This window comes from Myotis myotis, unplaced genomic scaffold (assembly GCF_014108235.1).
Source record: "Myotis myotis isolate mMyoMyo1 unplaced genomic scaffold, mMyoMyo1.p scaffold_m19_p_1, whole genome shotgun sequence".
NCBI lineage: Eukaryota > Metazoa > Chordata > Mammalia > Chiroptera > Vespertilionidae > Myotis > Myotis myotis.
Genome location: NW_023416313.1, coordinates 117,769,625 through 117,782,080, shown reverse-complemented (window position 1 = coordinate 117,782,080; position 12,456 = coordinate 117,769,625). Strand labels below are relative to the sequence as shown.

The window sequence follows — 12,456 nt, the reverse complement described above, 5'->3', positions numbered from 1 at the left end:
CTCTTCTCCAGGTGTTTGGTTATGTAGTTCTCTCTCTGCTGCGTTGATTTAAAGGCACAAAATACAACACAACAAGGCACAATGTACAAGGCACTGAACACAATTGTATTCATGATATTAATAACCCCAAATAAAGGTGACCACCTGAGCAAAGAGAATTAGAGGATAAGGAAGAAAGAAGAGAAAAAGGAAAAAATGGAGTGCAAAATGAAATTGGAAAAAGGGAGGGGGAAAAAAGTAAGAGAGAAAAGAGAGAGAATGAAATAGAAGAGGGGGCGAGACTATTTATATGGGGAGAAAACTCCGATAGACCCGCCACTAATCCCAACAAATTCCAGCAACAGATCCCTGGAGGTGAATACAAACTACAGACAACCACTAATATCAAGTGAGGTGAGGGAAAACAGAAGCACAAAAATAACCGGAAAAGAAAGAAAAAAGAAAAAAAAAACAACAGAAAACTAAAAAGAAAAAGCAAAACAACCTCACTAACAAGCATAAAAAAACCCAATATACTCAACAATCAAGCAAACGAAACAACAGAAAGAGAAAAAAAATTTGGATAGTGAAGATAGATAAGGGAGAGGTGTATATGGATTTAGAGCAGGGGATTGGAAATTGGATATATAAGTAGGGTAAAATTTTGATAGGGGGTAAAAAGAAGCAATAGGGGAAATCTAAAGCAGGAATAGGATAAGAGAAACAGGACAACAAAAGGGGAAAAGTGAGGAAGAGAGTTTTGGCATAAAGGTAAAATTGAGGTAGGGGAAAATGATGCTAAAGGAACAATGAAAATAGAATGTACAACACAATAAAGAGAAAATAAAATGACACTTTAAAAATGGTAGTAGTAATAATACTGGTTAAAAATAAAAATGTAGTAATTAAAAGGGTAAAATCAGGTGATGAAAAAAGAAAAAAATTGGTTTCTTAATTAAAAGGTGAAAAAAGAATAGAAAAAATAAAATAAAAATGTGCAGTAGTGAAGGTCCTTCAGTTCTTCTACTCTTCTGTCTGGCATGCCTTAGTCCTGCCAGGTATTCAGGAGGGTGTTGAATTTCCCTGCGATACACTGTTCCTCCATGTTGTAAACCACAGTCCTGATTTTAAAGCAGGCCATATTTGTTTCCCAGACTGCCTTTATTTGTGTTTACAGAAGAGTCAGTTCGTGGCTCTGCCTCTGGGTGGCAGTGTGTCTGGATTGACCTTTGAGGCTATAAGTACTCTCTATCCAGTAGTTAGGGTTTATTTTCTCTATTGTACTTTAAACTGGTTTGGGAAAGTCCACTGCCCAGAGCTGGTTCTTTAATCCTTACTCCCTGCTCTGTTTCCCAGGTTCCACAAAAACAACTTTCCCCTGCAGTCTCCGCAAGTGTCCCCAACTCGGCAATCCCATGCACTGGGTTTAATAATCAAACTCAAAGATTTAAGGGGAAGCGAATAAAACAAGAGCCTGAGAAGTTGCATGAATTCGCAACCCTCCACCTTCCAGCTCTGTGCGCAGTCTCCTCCGCACGCCCTCTCTCCCCTGGCACCAAGCAGCCGGCACACTGGCAAAATCCAAGGTTGCCTTTTTGCATCCAGTCCAGCTATGGGCTTATTTTTAGTGTTCCCTTCTGCCAGCAGCCCTGTGGGAGCCCTTCCACACTCGCGGATCACGCTGGCCCCAAAGGCCGCGGACTTTGTGGGGTGCAGACCTCCCCGCGCACGTTCCTTTCCCCAACCTGAATTGCAAACCGCACCTTCAGGCGAAATCTGACCTTTCCATGAAGAGAAGCAGGGCTCCACGTAGTCGCGCTGTACCAGATCCGGTGTTTCCGGGTTAGCAGCCGATATCTGGATGCCGGGTCTTTGGATGTATACACTTCCAATAACAGCCACTCAAGATGGCATGGTTTCTGCAGGTGAGCCGGCGCTCCGGGAGAGATTCCAGCCACAGTCTCCAATCATCCCCTTTCTCCGGGAGTCCTCCGCCTTTCCCGGCTGCAAACTGTCTCTCAGCTGAATATTCTCTCTGCTTTTATTTTTTTAATCCTCACCCGAGGATATTTTTGCATTGATTTTTAGAGAGAGTGGAAGGAAAAGACAGAGAAATATCGATGTGAAAGAAACACATCAATGGTTGCCTCCTGCACGGGTCCTGACCAGAGCCCAGGCTAGGGAGGAGCCTGCAACAGATGTACATGCTCTTGATGGCAATCAAACCTGGGGCCCTTATGTCCACAGGCCAATGCTCTATCCACTGATCCAAACTGGCTAGGGGCCGAAATGCTCTGCTTTTTAAGAAAATAATTTTGTTATTTCTTTCAATAAAGTTCTAAAATTATTTATCTTGCGTGTTTTTTATGAATTTTATTCCTGGATTTAAAAATATGTACATGTATTTATAAAAACATGGCATACATCAAGGATAAATCATCTTTATTCTAAGACTAGTGGGCTACAAGGAAAGTGAGAGAGACAAATAGGGTGTGTGCACAAGCACTGTTATAAATTAGATTTTTACCATTATACTTTTATGCTATTATCATTTATAGGATGGTCAATTTTTTCATATTTATCCTTTATACTTCTAACTACCATTGTAGTTAGAAAAATTTTATTATAGAAAATTTTGGACAACCCAGAATAATTTACATTAACACATTTCGTACTGCATAGAAATCTCTAAGACATACGCCAGGGACCGCACGTTTTTGGGCAAACTGCACATTATTTAAATCATCATAACTACAGATCATAGTGCACTTTAGGTGTTGTTTTTCAATAATTATAACATTTTTATTTACAAAAAAAGTTAAACAATTTAAGTTCCTAGTACATTTTTAACATATGGTACTGCGTAAAACATTTTCCTCTATGAAGAGGGACCAAACAAAATTTAGATAAATATCTAGATTCGCTCCTTTTTCCATGGGCGGCACAAACTCTGAAGGCTCTCGTAGGAAATTTTTTCTTTCCACTCGCTGGAATACATGTAGGTTCATGCTACTTCATATCACCTGCAACCTTTTGGGTGGATATTTACGAGGTGCTCTCCTTGCACCCCCAGGGGAAGGGCTGGACAGATTTGTCTCTGGTTCTGGAGAGCCTTCTGGTTCTGGATAACCTTGTCATCCGTTATCCAGTCTCTCGCCACCAATAGCAGAAACTGTTTATACTTCATTTTTGCTTGTGGATTGAGGACGTTGTACACTCTAAATGAATTGAAAAGTCCACGGTTTATAAGGTACAGCACTACTTTTTTTGTCCATTTCATCGTTTTCCTTAGAATGAAACAACACGAAAGGAAGTGTATCAGTTTCGTTGGTTTCCTTCCTTTTTCTGAGAGAGGGCATTTCTAAAAGCGCCTGGAACTTGAAGACGAAGACTATTTGAATGACCAAAATACAATGTAACTGCAATGCTTTATGGGTTCCTGCAATTATATAGTTTTTCGTAGATTGACCTGCACGGTTTCCACCAATGAGATCGCTTCATTCGGTGTGGACAAGACAATGTGTTGACATCTAAGGTCCATAACAGATGGCGCGTGAAAAACGAGAAAACTCGTGAGCGGTCCTTAACAGATGGCACGCGAAACACAAGAAAGCTTGTGAGCAGTACGAAAGGTGTTAAGAAAAAAATATTACCTTTAATACTATCATGTAGAAATAATCTCTGTTGACATTTTGGTGTATCACTTTCTTCTAGAAGTTTTTCAATATGGTCTTAGTTATGTTCATACAATTTTTCTACACAATAAGCTTCATCAACTTTATTTTATGAACACTGTAATTGCTGAATAATAGTCTTTCCTGTATTTACTACAAATTATTTAACTATTTCTATGTTGTCAAATTAAAACTTTTTTATAATAAATTTTCAACAAACATTTTTATATCCAGACTAGTAGACCATCGCGTGATATCGTGCTTAGTAGGTTGCCTGCCACTTCCACGGGAGCCAGCGGGTACCACAGCATGCTGCTGGGAGCCATGCTGCTTCCAAGGGAGGCAGGAGGGACCCGCATTCATTCTGTAGGAGCTGGGAGGGAGCCACACAGCTCCCAGGGGATCTGGGAGGGACCTGAGCCGATTCTGTGGGAGGCAGGAGGGACCTGTGCTGCTTCTGTGGGAGGCAGGCCTGCCATCTCCTCTCTAGGCCTGTGCTTGGCCACGAAGGCTGCGGGCTGGCCCCTCTGTCCCTTTCCGTGTCCACTCCAGCTCCAGGGGGCCGGCCCGAGCCAGGTGTGGCAATGAAGCAAGCATTCTGCCAGGCCACTCATGCTGCCCACTATCAGTGGCCACCCCCCACCCCCCGGGACTGGGGGACTCTGGTGGGGTTGAAAGGACTGGGCACTGCCATCTTGTGGCTATGGGCTCCACCATCTTTGTGATGGAGTAGCGGTTAATTTGCATATTACCCTTTTATTAGATAGGATTTTTTTTTAATTACATCTTTATTGTTCAGATTATTACATTTGTTCCTCTTTTCCCCCCCCATAACTCCCCTCCTCCCAGTTCCCACCCCAACCTCCACCCTCACTCCCCACCCACTGTCCTCATCCATAGGTGCACGATTTTTGTCCAGTCTCTTCCCGCATCTCCCACACCCCTTTCCCCACCAAGAATAGTCAGTCCATTCCCTTTCTATGTCCCTGATTCTATTATAATCAACAGTTCATTCTGTTCATCAGATTATTTATTCACTTGATTCTTAGATTCACTTGTTGATAGATGCATATTTGTTGTTCATAATTTGTATCTTTACCTTTTTCTTCCTCTTCCTCTTCTTAAAGGATACCTTTCAGCATTTCATATAATCCTGGTTTGGTGGTGATGAACTCCTTTAGCTTTTCCTTATCTATGAAGCTCTTTATCTGACCTTCAATTCTGAATGATAGCTTTGCTGGATAAAGTAATCTTGGTTGTAGGTTTTTGCTATTCATCACTTTGAATATTTCTTGCCACTCCCTCTGGCCTGCAAAGTTTCTGTAGAGAAATCAGCTGACAGTCGTATGGGTATTCCCTTGTAGGTAACTGAGTTTCTTTCTCTTGCTGTTTTTAAGATTCTCTCTTTATCTTTTGCTCTTGGCATTTTAATTATGATGTGTCTTGGTGTGGTCCTCTTTGGATTCCTTTTGTTTAGGGTTCTCCATGCTTCTTGGACCTGTAAGTCCATTTCTTTCACCAGGTGGGGGAAGTTTTCTGTCATTATTTCTTCGAATAGGTTTTCAATATCTTGCTCTCTCTCATCTTCTGGCACCCCTATAATTCTGATGTTGGTACACTTGAAGCTGTTTCAGAGGCTCCTTACACTATCCTCGCATTTTTGGAGTCTTTTTTCATTTTGCTTTTCCGGTTGGGTGTTTTTTGCTTCCTCGCATTTCAAATCATTGACTTGATTCTTGTGCTCCTCTGGTCTGCTGTCGGGAGTCTGTATAATATTCGTTATTTCAGTCCGTGTATGCTTAATTTCTAGTTGGTTCCCCAATATAACATCGAGGGTCTCATTAGTTTTCTTGTAGATCTCATTAAGTTTATCGGCGGCTTCTAAACAGTTCTTGAGAGACCTTAAAAGTGTGGTTCTGAACTCTATATCTTCCATTGACAATTTTGTCCTGTTTCTTTGTCTCCACATTTTGTTATGCTTCCTTGGTGCACCCCCTAGTGGTCTTTGTTCGCAATCTTATAATTAAACCTTGATTGTTGTAGCTAATACCAGGGAGGGTTTGACCTCCAGGCCAGGTGGCTATGAGAATCAGCTGTGTCAGCAGTGAGAGAACTTCTGTCCTCTAGGGAGGTGCTAATCTAGCCTTTGCCTGAGGCTATCCGGCAAATGCCTGTGTGCAGGGCTTGGGCGGGGCGGGTCGCACAGGATCAACAGGGTGGGCCGGAGAGAGCAGTTATGGCGGCTCTCAGTCCTGTCCCCAGGGGCTCTGCCTCTCTGAGTCCCAGCACCCACTGCAAAGCTCGCAGAGAAAGCTGCACTCGCTCTGACTGAAGCCAGACAGTCCGGCTTCTCCGGTTTGAGTCTGGGTCACTAAAGACTCGCCGGTATCTGGAGCTCAGAGTCTGCGACTCCCTCCCGATTGAAAACGCCAACCGCGCACTACGCACCTCAGAACTTGACTTCAGCACTGCGCCTCCTCTGAGTGTCCGTATGCGTTTCTCTTTCCTCCTAGTTGTAGGACTTCCACTCAGCCAGCGTTCCTGTGGTTCTGGGTGATGTCCCTTCCGTCTTTTAGTTTCACTTTTGAAGTAGTTGTTCAAAGCAGCAAACTCCGGCGTTAACCTATGCCACCATCTTGGTTCTCTCGACACTCTTTACCTAGATAGGATTTTTGTATGCACATTAAGTAATTTGCTTGAAGTTAATTTCTAGAGGTAGAATTACTGGAACAAGGACTCTAATCATTCTTAATAAGATTGTAAAAAGTAAAAGTAATACAGAGTATCATAGAAAATAAAACATAAAGAATTAAGACTACTTATGATCACACTTATCAGAGATAAACTCTATTTAGCTTTAGATATAATTTTTTATAATCTTTTTTTCTATTAGTGTATATGTGTGTCATTTTTTAAACAAAATTAAGATCATAATTTTGATCTTGTTTAAGTTTTATTGTGAACATTTTCCAGTTTTAAAAAGGCTTTCAAATGTTCATTTTAAAGGTTATATAACAATCTTTTAAAAAGATATACCGTTTTTGTTAACCACTACCCATTTTCAGACATATGTTCTTTTCAGTTTTAAAGTATTATTTTTTTACTATCAAAAATAAAAGTACAGTAAATTTTTTTATTTATAAATCTTTGTGTTTCTCATTATTTTCTTAGAATAGTCTCAGAAATGGAATTACCCGATCAAAGTATATACACATTTGTAAGGACATATATAAAGCCAAATGCCTTCTAGACAGTGTTACTAATTTACTGTCCATCCACAGTATACTTGGGTGCCAAAAAGTAATTTTGCTGAACTAGGTCTCAGTCTGTAGTTCATTGCTTTGAGGAAGCAGAGGTAATGGCTTCTACTTTCTATTTATCATTTTGTGGAAGAATAGGTGTTTCTTGAGATTGATTTTTGATCTGGCAGTTAAAGGGGCCTTAGCTATTTATATTTAGGCCCTGAAATAAGTTGTTGCATCTTGTTTTTTTAATCTTTATTGTTGATAGTATGACAAATGTCCCCTTTGATTGTTTGTTTTAATGTGTTCCCATTCACCTCCTCCACTCCACACCTGCCCTTCCCAGGCCTTCACCCCACTATTGTCTGTGTCCATGGGCTATGCATATATGCATGTAAGTTCCCCTATTAATTTTTTGCATCTTTGAGGGAGGAGATGAAAGGTGATTTCTCAAACTTTAATGAAGAGGCCTTTGGAGAATTTTGTTCTGGATGCTGTATATTTATAGGGAATGTTTGCAGACCCCAAAATTAGTAGAACTGAAGAGTAGCCAGAGAGTGATGTGTCAAATTGAGACTCAGTCTTTTGAAAAACAATGGGGAGAGAGTGGTAGCAGATATTTAGCTATGTTTCCTCTTATTTTTGATTCATTGGAAATAATTTCTTTCCAGTTAGATTGCCAATATTACATGGTGTCCCTGCCTAAGAGAAGGGCTGGAATATAGAGAAACTAAAAGAAATTGAGAGCTGTGGGATTAGGGTCATTGCTTTCTGTTCTTATGCTTTGTGCAGTGTCTCCTTTTCTTTTAGATCTCATTTGCCCTTGGGCCCTCTAGATCATATTTATTGATTAAGTAAATGAATACATAAATAGATGAAGAGTTGGGTAAAAAATAAATTTAATCAATACACAGATACCAGAATAAAAGAAAAATTATGAGAGAAATGTTTCTTTCATATTCAGTTTATCCATGATCTATTTTTTTCCTTAAAATTTCAATAAGCAGAACTTAAGGATGCACACATGTTTGCTGATAAGAAAAGTCAGCATAGTTTTTGATCCACAGCTTATGTCTACAAGAACATAACATCAATACTTTTAAAGGTAAATCAGTTTTTAATTTATTTCTTTTAAACCACTTTTTCTTCAGCTACTCAAGTGAAAATTGAATTACACTGTCGACTTCCCCTGCTGGGTACGAATGGGTGGAAGAGCAGAAAACCTGGGCTTGAACAGCCACAGGTTCCATTTGCCTCTCTTGCAGTGCCCTGATTGGTATCTTGAAATTCTCATGTTTTCCACAGGGGGCATTTCCAGCCCGTTTGAAGAAAGTGCTGATTGTGGGAGCACCCATATGGTTCCGAGTGCCCTATTCCATCATCAGCCTCCTCCTGAAGGACAAAGTCCGGGAGAGGGTAAGGCAAGCTAGCTTTATTTTATTTGGGGTGGATAGAGATTTCCATCTCTGCTGTTGAAACCTGCCAGTTTTCTACCTTCAAAAAAAATTCCTGTTGTCTTGTCTTCCAGAGCGCTTTCTGCTTTTGTCAGTGTATTCTCTGCTTTATTCTTTTTTTGTTGTTAGTCTTCACCCGATATTGATTTTTAGAGAGAGTGGAAAGGAAGGAGAGAGATTGAGAGAGAAAGAAACATTGATGTGAGAGAGACACATCGATTGGTTGCCTCACACATGCACCCCGACTTGGGGATAGAGCCTGCAACCGAGGTATGTGACCTTGACTGGAATCGAACCTGAGACCCTACAGTCCATGGGCTTATACTCTATCCACTGAGTCAAACTGACTAGGGCTCTGCTTTATTCTTTCTTGGCTCAGTACAAGCTGGCTCTCCCACTGCATTACAAGTTCCTTTGAAGTTAGTAACTGGACACTCTCCCATCATAGCATTTTGCATAAAAATAGTACTGAAGAAGTGTGTTCACTGAGTAACTTAGGGATAGCTACTACCAAAATTTAGCCTAGTACTATACAGACTTTTAATATTTAACAATCCTATCTAATAAAAGAGAAGCATGCAAATTGACCATACCTCCACTATGCCCACAAGCCACGCCCACCAGCCAATCAGAGCAACTATGCAAATTCACCCAACCAAGATAGCGGCTGGTGGCCACGGAACTGGAGCGAGCAGGAGGCTTGGGTTGCCCTGGTAATGGAGGAAGCCAAGCTTCCTGCTGGCCCTGGCCTGCCGTGGGCTGTGCTCAAGGCTACAAAGTTTCAATTATAGAGGAAAATAAATCCCAGATAGCTGCTTCCAGCCGGCCTGGTCTCTGCTCACAGAGGTGCTGAAAAAAAAAAAAAAAAAAGGAGAGGCTGGGAGCTTGGGTCGCTGCGGGGCTTGTCCAGCCTGCAAACAGCCATCAGCCTCTCACCCAGGCTGGCCACACCCCCATTGGGTGAGGGTCCCCTCTGGGGGGCTTTAACAGCCTTCAAACAGTCATCAGCCCCTTACCCAGGCTGGCCATGCACCCCAGTGGGAACCCCCACCCTGAAGGGGCTGTGGCCAGCCTGCAAACAGCCATCAGCCCCTCATCCAGGCTGGCCAGGCACCCCAGTGGGACCCCCCCCCCCCAACACACACACACACCCTGAAGGGGCTATGGCCAGCCTGAAAAGGGCCCTCAGCCCCTCACCCAGGCTGGCCAGGCACTCCAGCAGGACCCCCACCCTGATCCAGGACACCCTTTGGGGCAAACCAGCCGGCCCCCACCTGTGCACCAGGTCTCTATCCTATATAATAAAAGGGTAATATGCAAATTGACCCTAACAGCAGAACGACTGGTCACTATGACAGACACTGACCACCAGGGGCAGACTCTCAATGCAGGAGCTACCCCCTGGTGGTCAGTGCGCTCCCATAGGGGGAGCTCTGCTCAGCCACAAGCCAGGCTGATGGCTGCCAGCACAGCGGTGGTGACGGGAACCTCTCCCACCTCCTCAGCAGCGCTAAGGATGTCCGACTGCAGCTTAGACCTGCTCCCCGCTGGCAAGTGGACATCCCCCGAGGGCTGCCGGGCTGCCAGAGGGATGTCTGACTGCCAGCTTAGGCCTGATCCCCTGGGGATCGGGCCTAAGTCAGCAGGTGGACATCCCCCGAGGGCTCCTGGGCTGCCAGAGGGATGTCTGACTGCCAGCTTAGGCCTAATCCCCTGGGGAGTGGGCCTACGCCAGCAGGTGGACATCCCCCGAGGGGTCCCAGACTGCGAGAGGGCACAGGCCAGGCTGAGGGACCCCGCCCCCCGCCCTCCCAGTGCACAAATTTTTGTGCACCGGGCCTCTAGTGTATAATATAATTGCATTAGTTGAACAGGTGTTTGACTTTGTTCAACAAGAAATACCATTCAGTCCTAGACCACCAAGGGGGCAGAGAAGAATATTTCACTATGTCTCTTTCTACCTAAATTTCTGGCATTTTTCTTCAGTGCCTGGGCAAACCCTCTATCCACTGAGCCAAACCGGCCGGGGTATGGCATTTTCTTTTAAAACAGCTTGTTGCTTCCTAACTTCAAAAGTGTTATCTTAATTCCATTATTCTGTGAGTGTTCCAGGACTCAAAGATTATGGTTTTACTAATTCACTCAGTCATTTCTACCCTTGAAAGAAAGGGCATATGAAACATTGACACAATTGGATTTAAGATAATAAAGTTGTTGTGGGATGTTATCAGAGATTTTTGTAGTATAGGATTATGAGGTTATATGAATAATAACAATGCAGGTCTTTATAGTTGAGGTGACTTGAGTTGGCAAGGGGAAACTGATTTGCTTCTATGGAACTACTTAGGGACCTAATGACTCAGAGTAAGGGAGATCTTGCCTAATATAACTCTTTGAGAAGACTCCTTAGGCAAGTTTTTACACTTTTATATTCAAACATAAATGCGTGTATAAACTCAAAATATATTGAGGACCTTTACAATCTAGGCTCTGGGCCTTGGGAATGAAAAATTGCTGAAGACAGTCCTTATCTTAGAGGAGTTCATGGTCCTGCTGGGGACAGAGACAGACAAGTGCAGAGAGAGGAGCATGGCTCTGCAGGAGCATGCAGGAGAACATTGCCTGGGCAGATGTGATTCATGAGCTATAAGCTGTCCTTGAAGAGGCTGAGGAGGGAAAGAGGGCATTCCAGAAAAATGCAATAGCAAGAGAGGTCAGCACCTTCATTCCACATGGATTTCAAGAATAACCAACTAGGCTAATATTGTCCAGTATGGCTGGGTTCCAGCAGACAGCAGAATTAGGTATTGTGCTGACTTCCCCAGCATTTTCCCTGGGCTACCCTGTGTATGGGTGACTTGTCTTATGTTACTTTCATAGAAACCTATCTCTAAGAATATTCATACAAAGCTATGAATAAAGTAAATTATAGCAGGCTTAGTATAAAGTTGACAAAAATAACCACTACCTAGTCATTCTTGGTAGTCAAAAGATGAATACCCTCAGCAGATGTTACTGGGAAGCCTTGTTAATAGCATAAAATAACGCCTTTGTTCACTATACCTTCCTTTTAGAAGGTATATAATAGAGCACCTATTTTCAGGAGTGAATTTGCTATACCTTCTGGAAATTTGATATACATTCTCTGGGAAATTCAAAAGACTTCAATCCCAGACAGATGAAGTACAGTGTATTTTTACAAGTATACTAAATATTGCAAGTAAATTTCATCCTGTTCTCCAAACCTAATATTATTTTATATTAGTTTTAGGTGTACAGCATATTGGTTAGACAATCACAATTTACAGTGTAACTGCCCCCTCCACCCCCATAATTTAAGTGCCTACCTCGTACCATACATAATTATTACAATATTATTGACTATATTCCCTGTGCTGTACTTTGTGTCCCTGAAGCACATTTGTTCCTTTTTAGAAAAATATTTTTTATTGATTTCAGAGAGGAAGGGAGAGGGAGAGAGAGATAGAAACATCAATGACGAGAGAGAATCATTGATTGGCTGCCTCCTACATGCCTCCTGATGGGGATTGATCCCGCAACCCGGCATGTGCCCTTGACCAGAATCGAACCTGGAACCCTTCAGTGCACAGGCCAATGCTCTATCCATCAAGCCAAACCGACTAGGGCCACATTTGTTCTTTATCTTCATTATTTGTCTCACCCCCCATCCCCCACCACCCCACCCCCCACACACACAGACATACACATACTCACATGGTTCTTTCTGGCCTTCCAGATTCAGATATTAAAGACATCTGAGGTTACCCAGCACCTGCCCAGAGAGTGCCTTCCAGAAAACCTGGGTGGGTACGTCAAAATGGACCTCGCCACTTGGAATTTCCAATTCCTACCCCAGATGAATGGCCACCCGGATCCCTTCGATGAGATCATCTTGTTCTCCCTCCCTCCTGCTTTAGACTGGGACTCAGTGCATGTTCCAGGTCCTCATGCCATGACTATCCAAGAGCTGATGAATTATGTTAGCACCAGGCAAAAGCGGGGAATATATGAGGAATATGAAGACATTCGTCGTGAGAACCCTGTTGGCACTTTCCACTGTTCCATGTAAGTAGGAAAAAGGTTTGA

The 12,456-nt window shown here is 42.8% G+C and overlaps 1 protein-coding gene across 3 annotated transcripts in view; it reads left to right on the top strand.

The window, feature by feature from the left end:
* The window catches only part of PTPN9 (protein tyrosine phosphatase non-receptor type 9), a 191,501-nt gene that overhangs the window by 148,153 nt on the left and 30,892 nt on the right, over positions 1–12,456 (top strand). Inside the window, exons 6-8 of one of the 3 annotated variants that reach the window (XM_036349563.1) lie at positions 8,201–8,311; positions 12,107–12,173; positions 12,288–12,435. In XM_036349563.1, coding sequence (XP_036205456.1) covers positions 8,201–8,311; positions 12,107–12,173; positions 12,288–12,435 — 326 coding nt within the window. Of the gene's footprint in view, positions 1–8,200; positions 8,312–12,106; positions 12,436–12,456 lie in introns of all 3 variants that reach the window. The other 2 variants (XM_036349553.1, XM_036349572.1) reach the window with 2 other exon arrangements.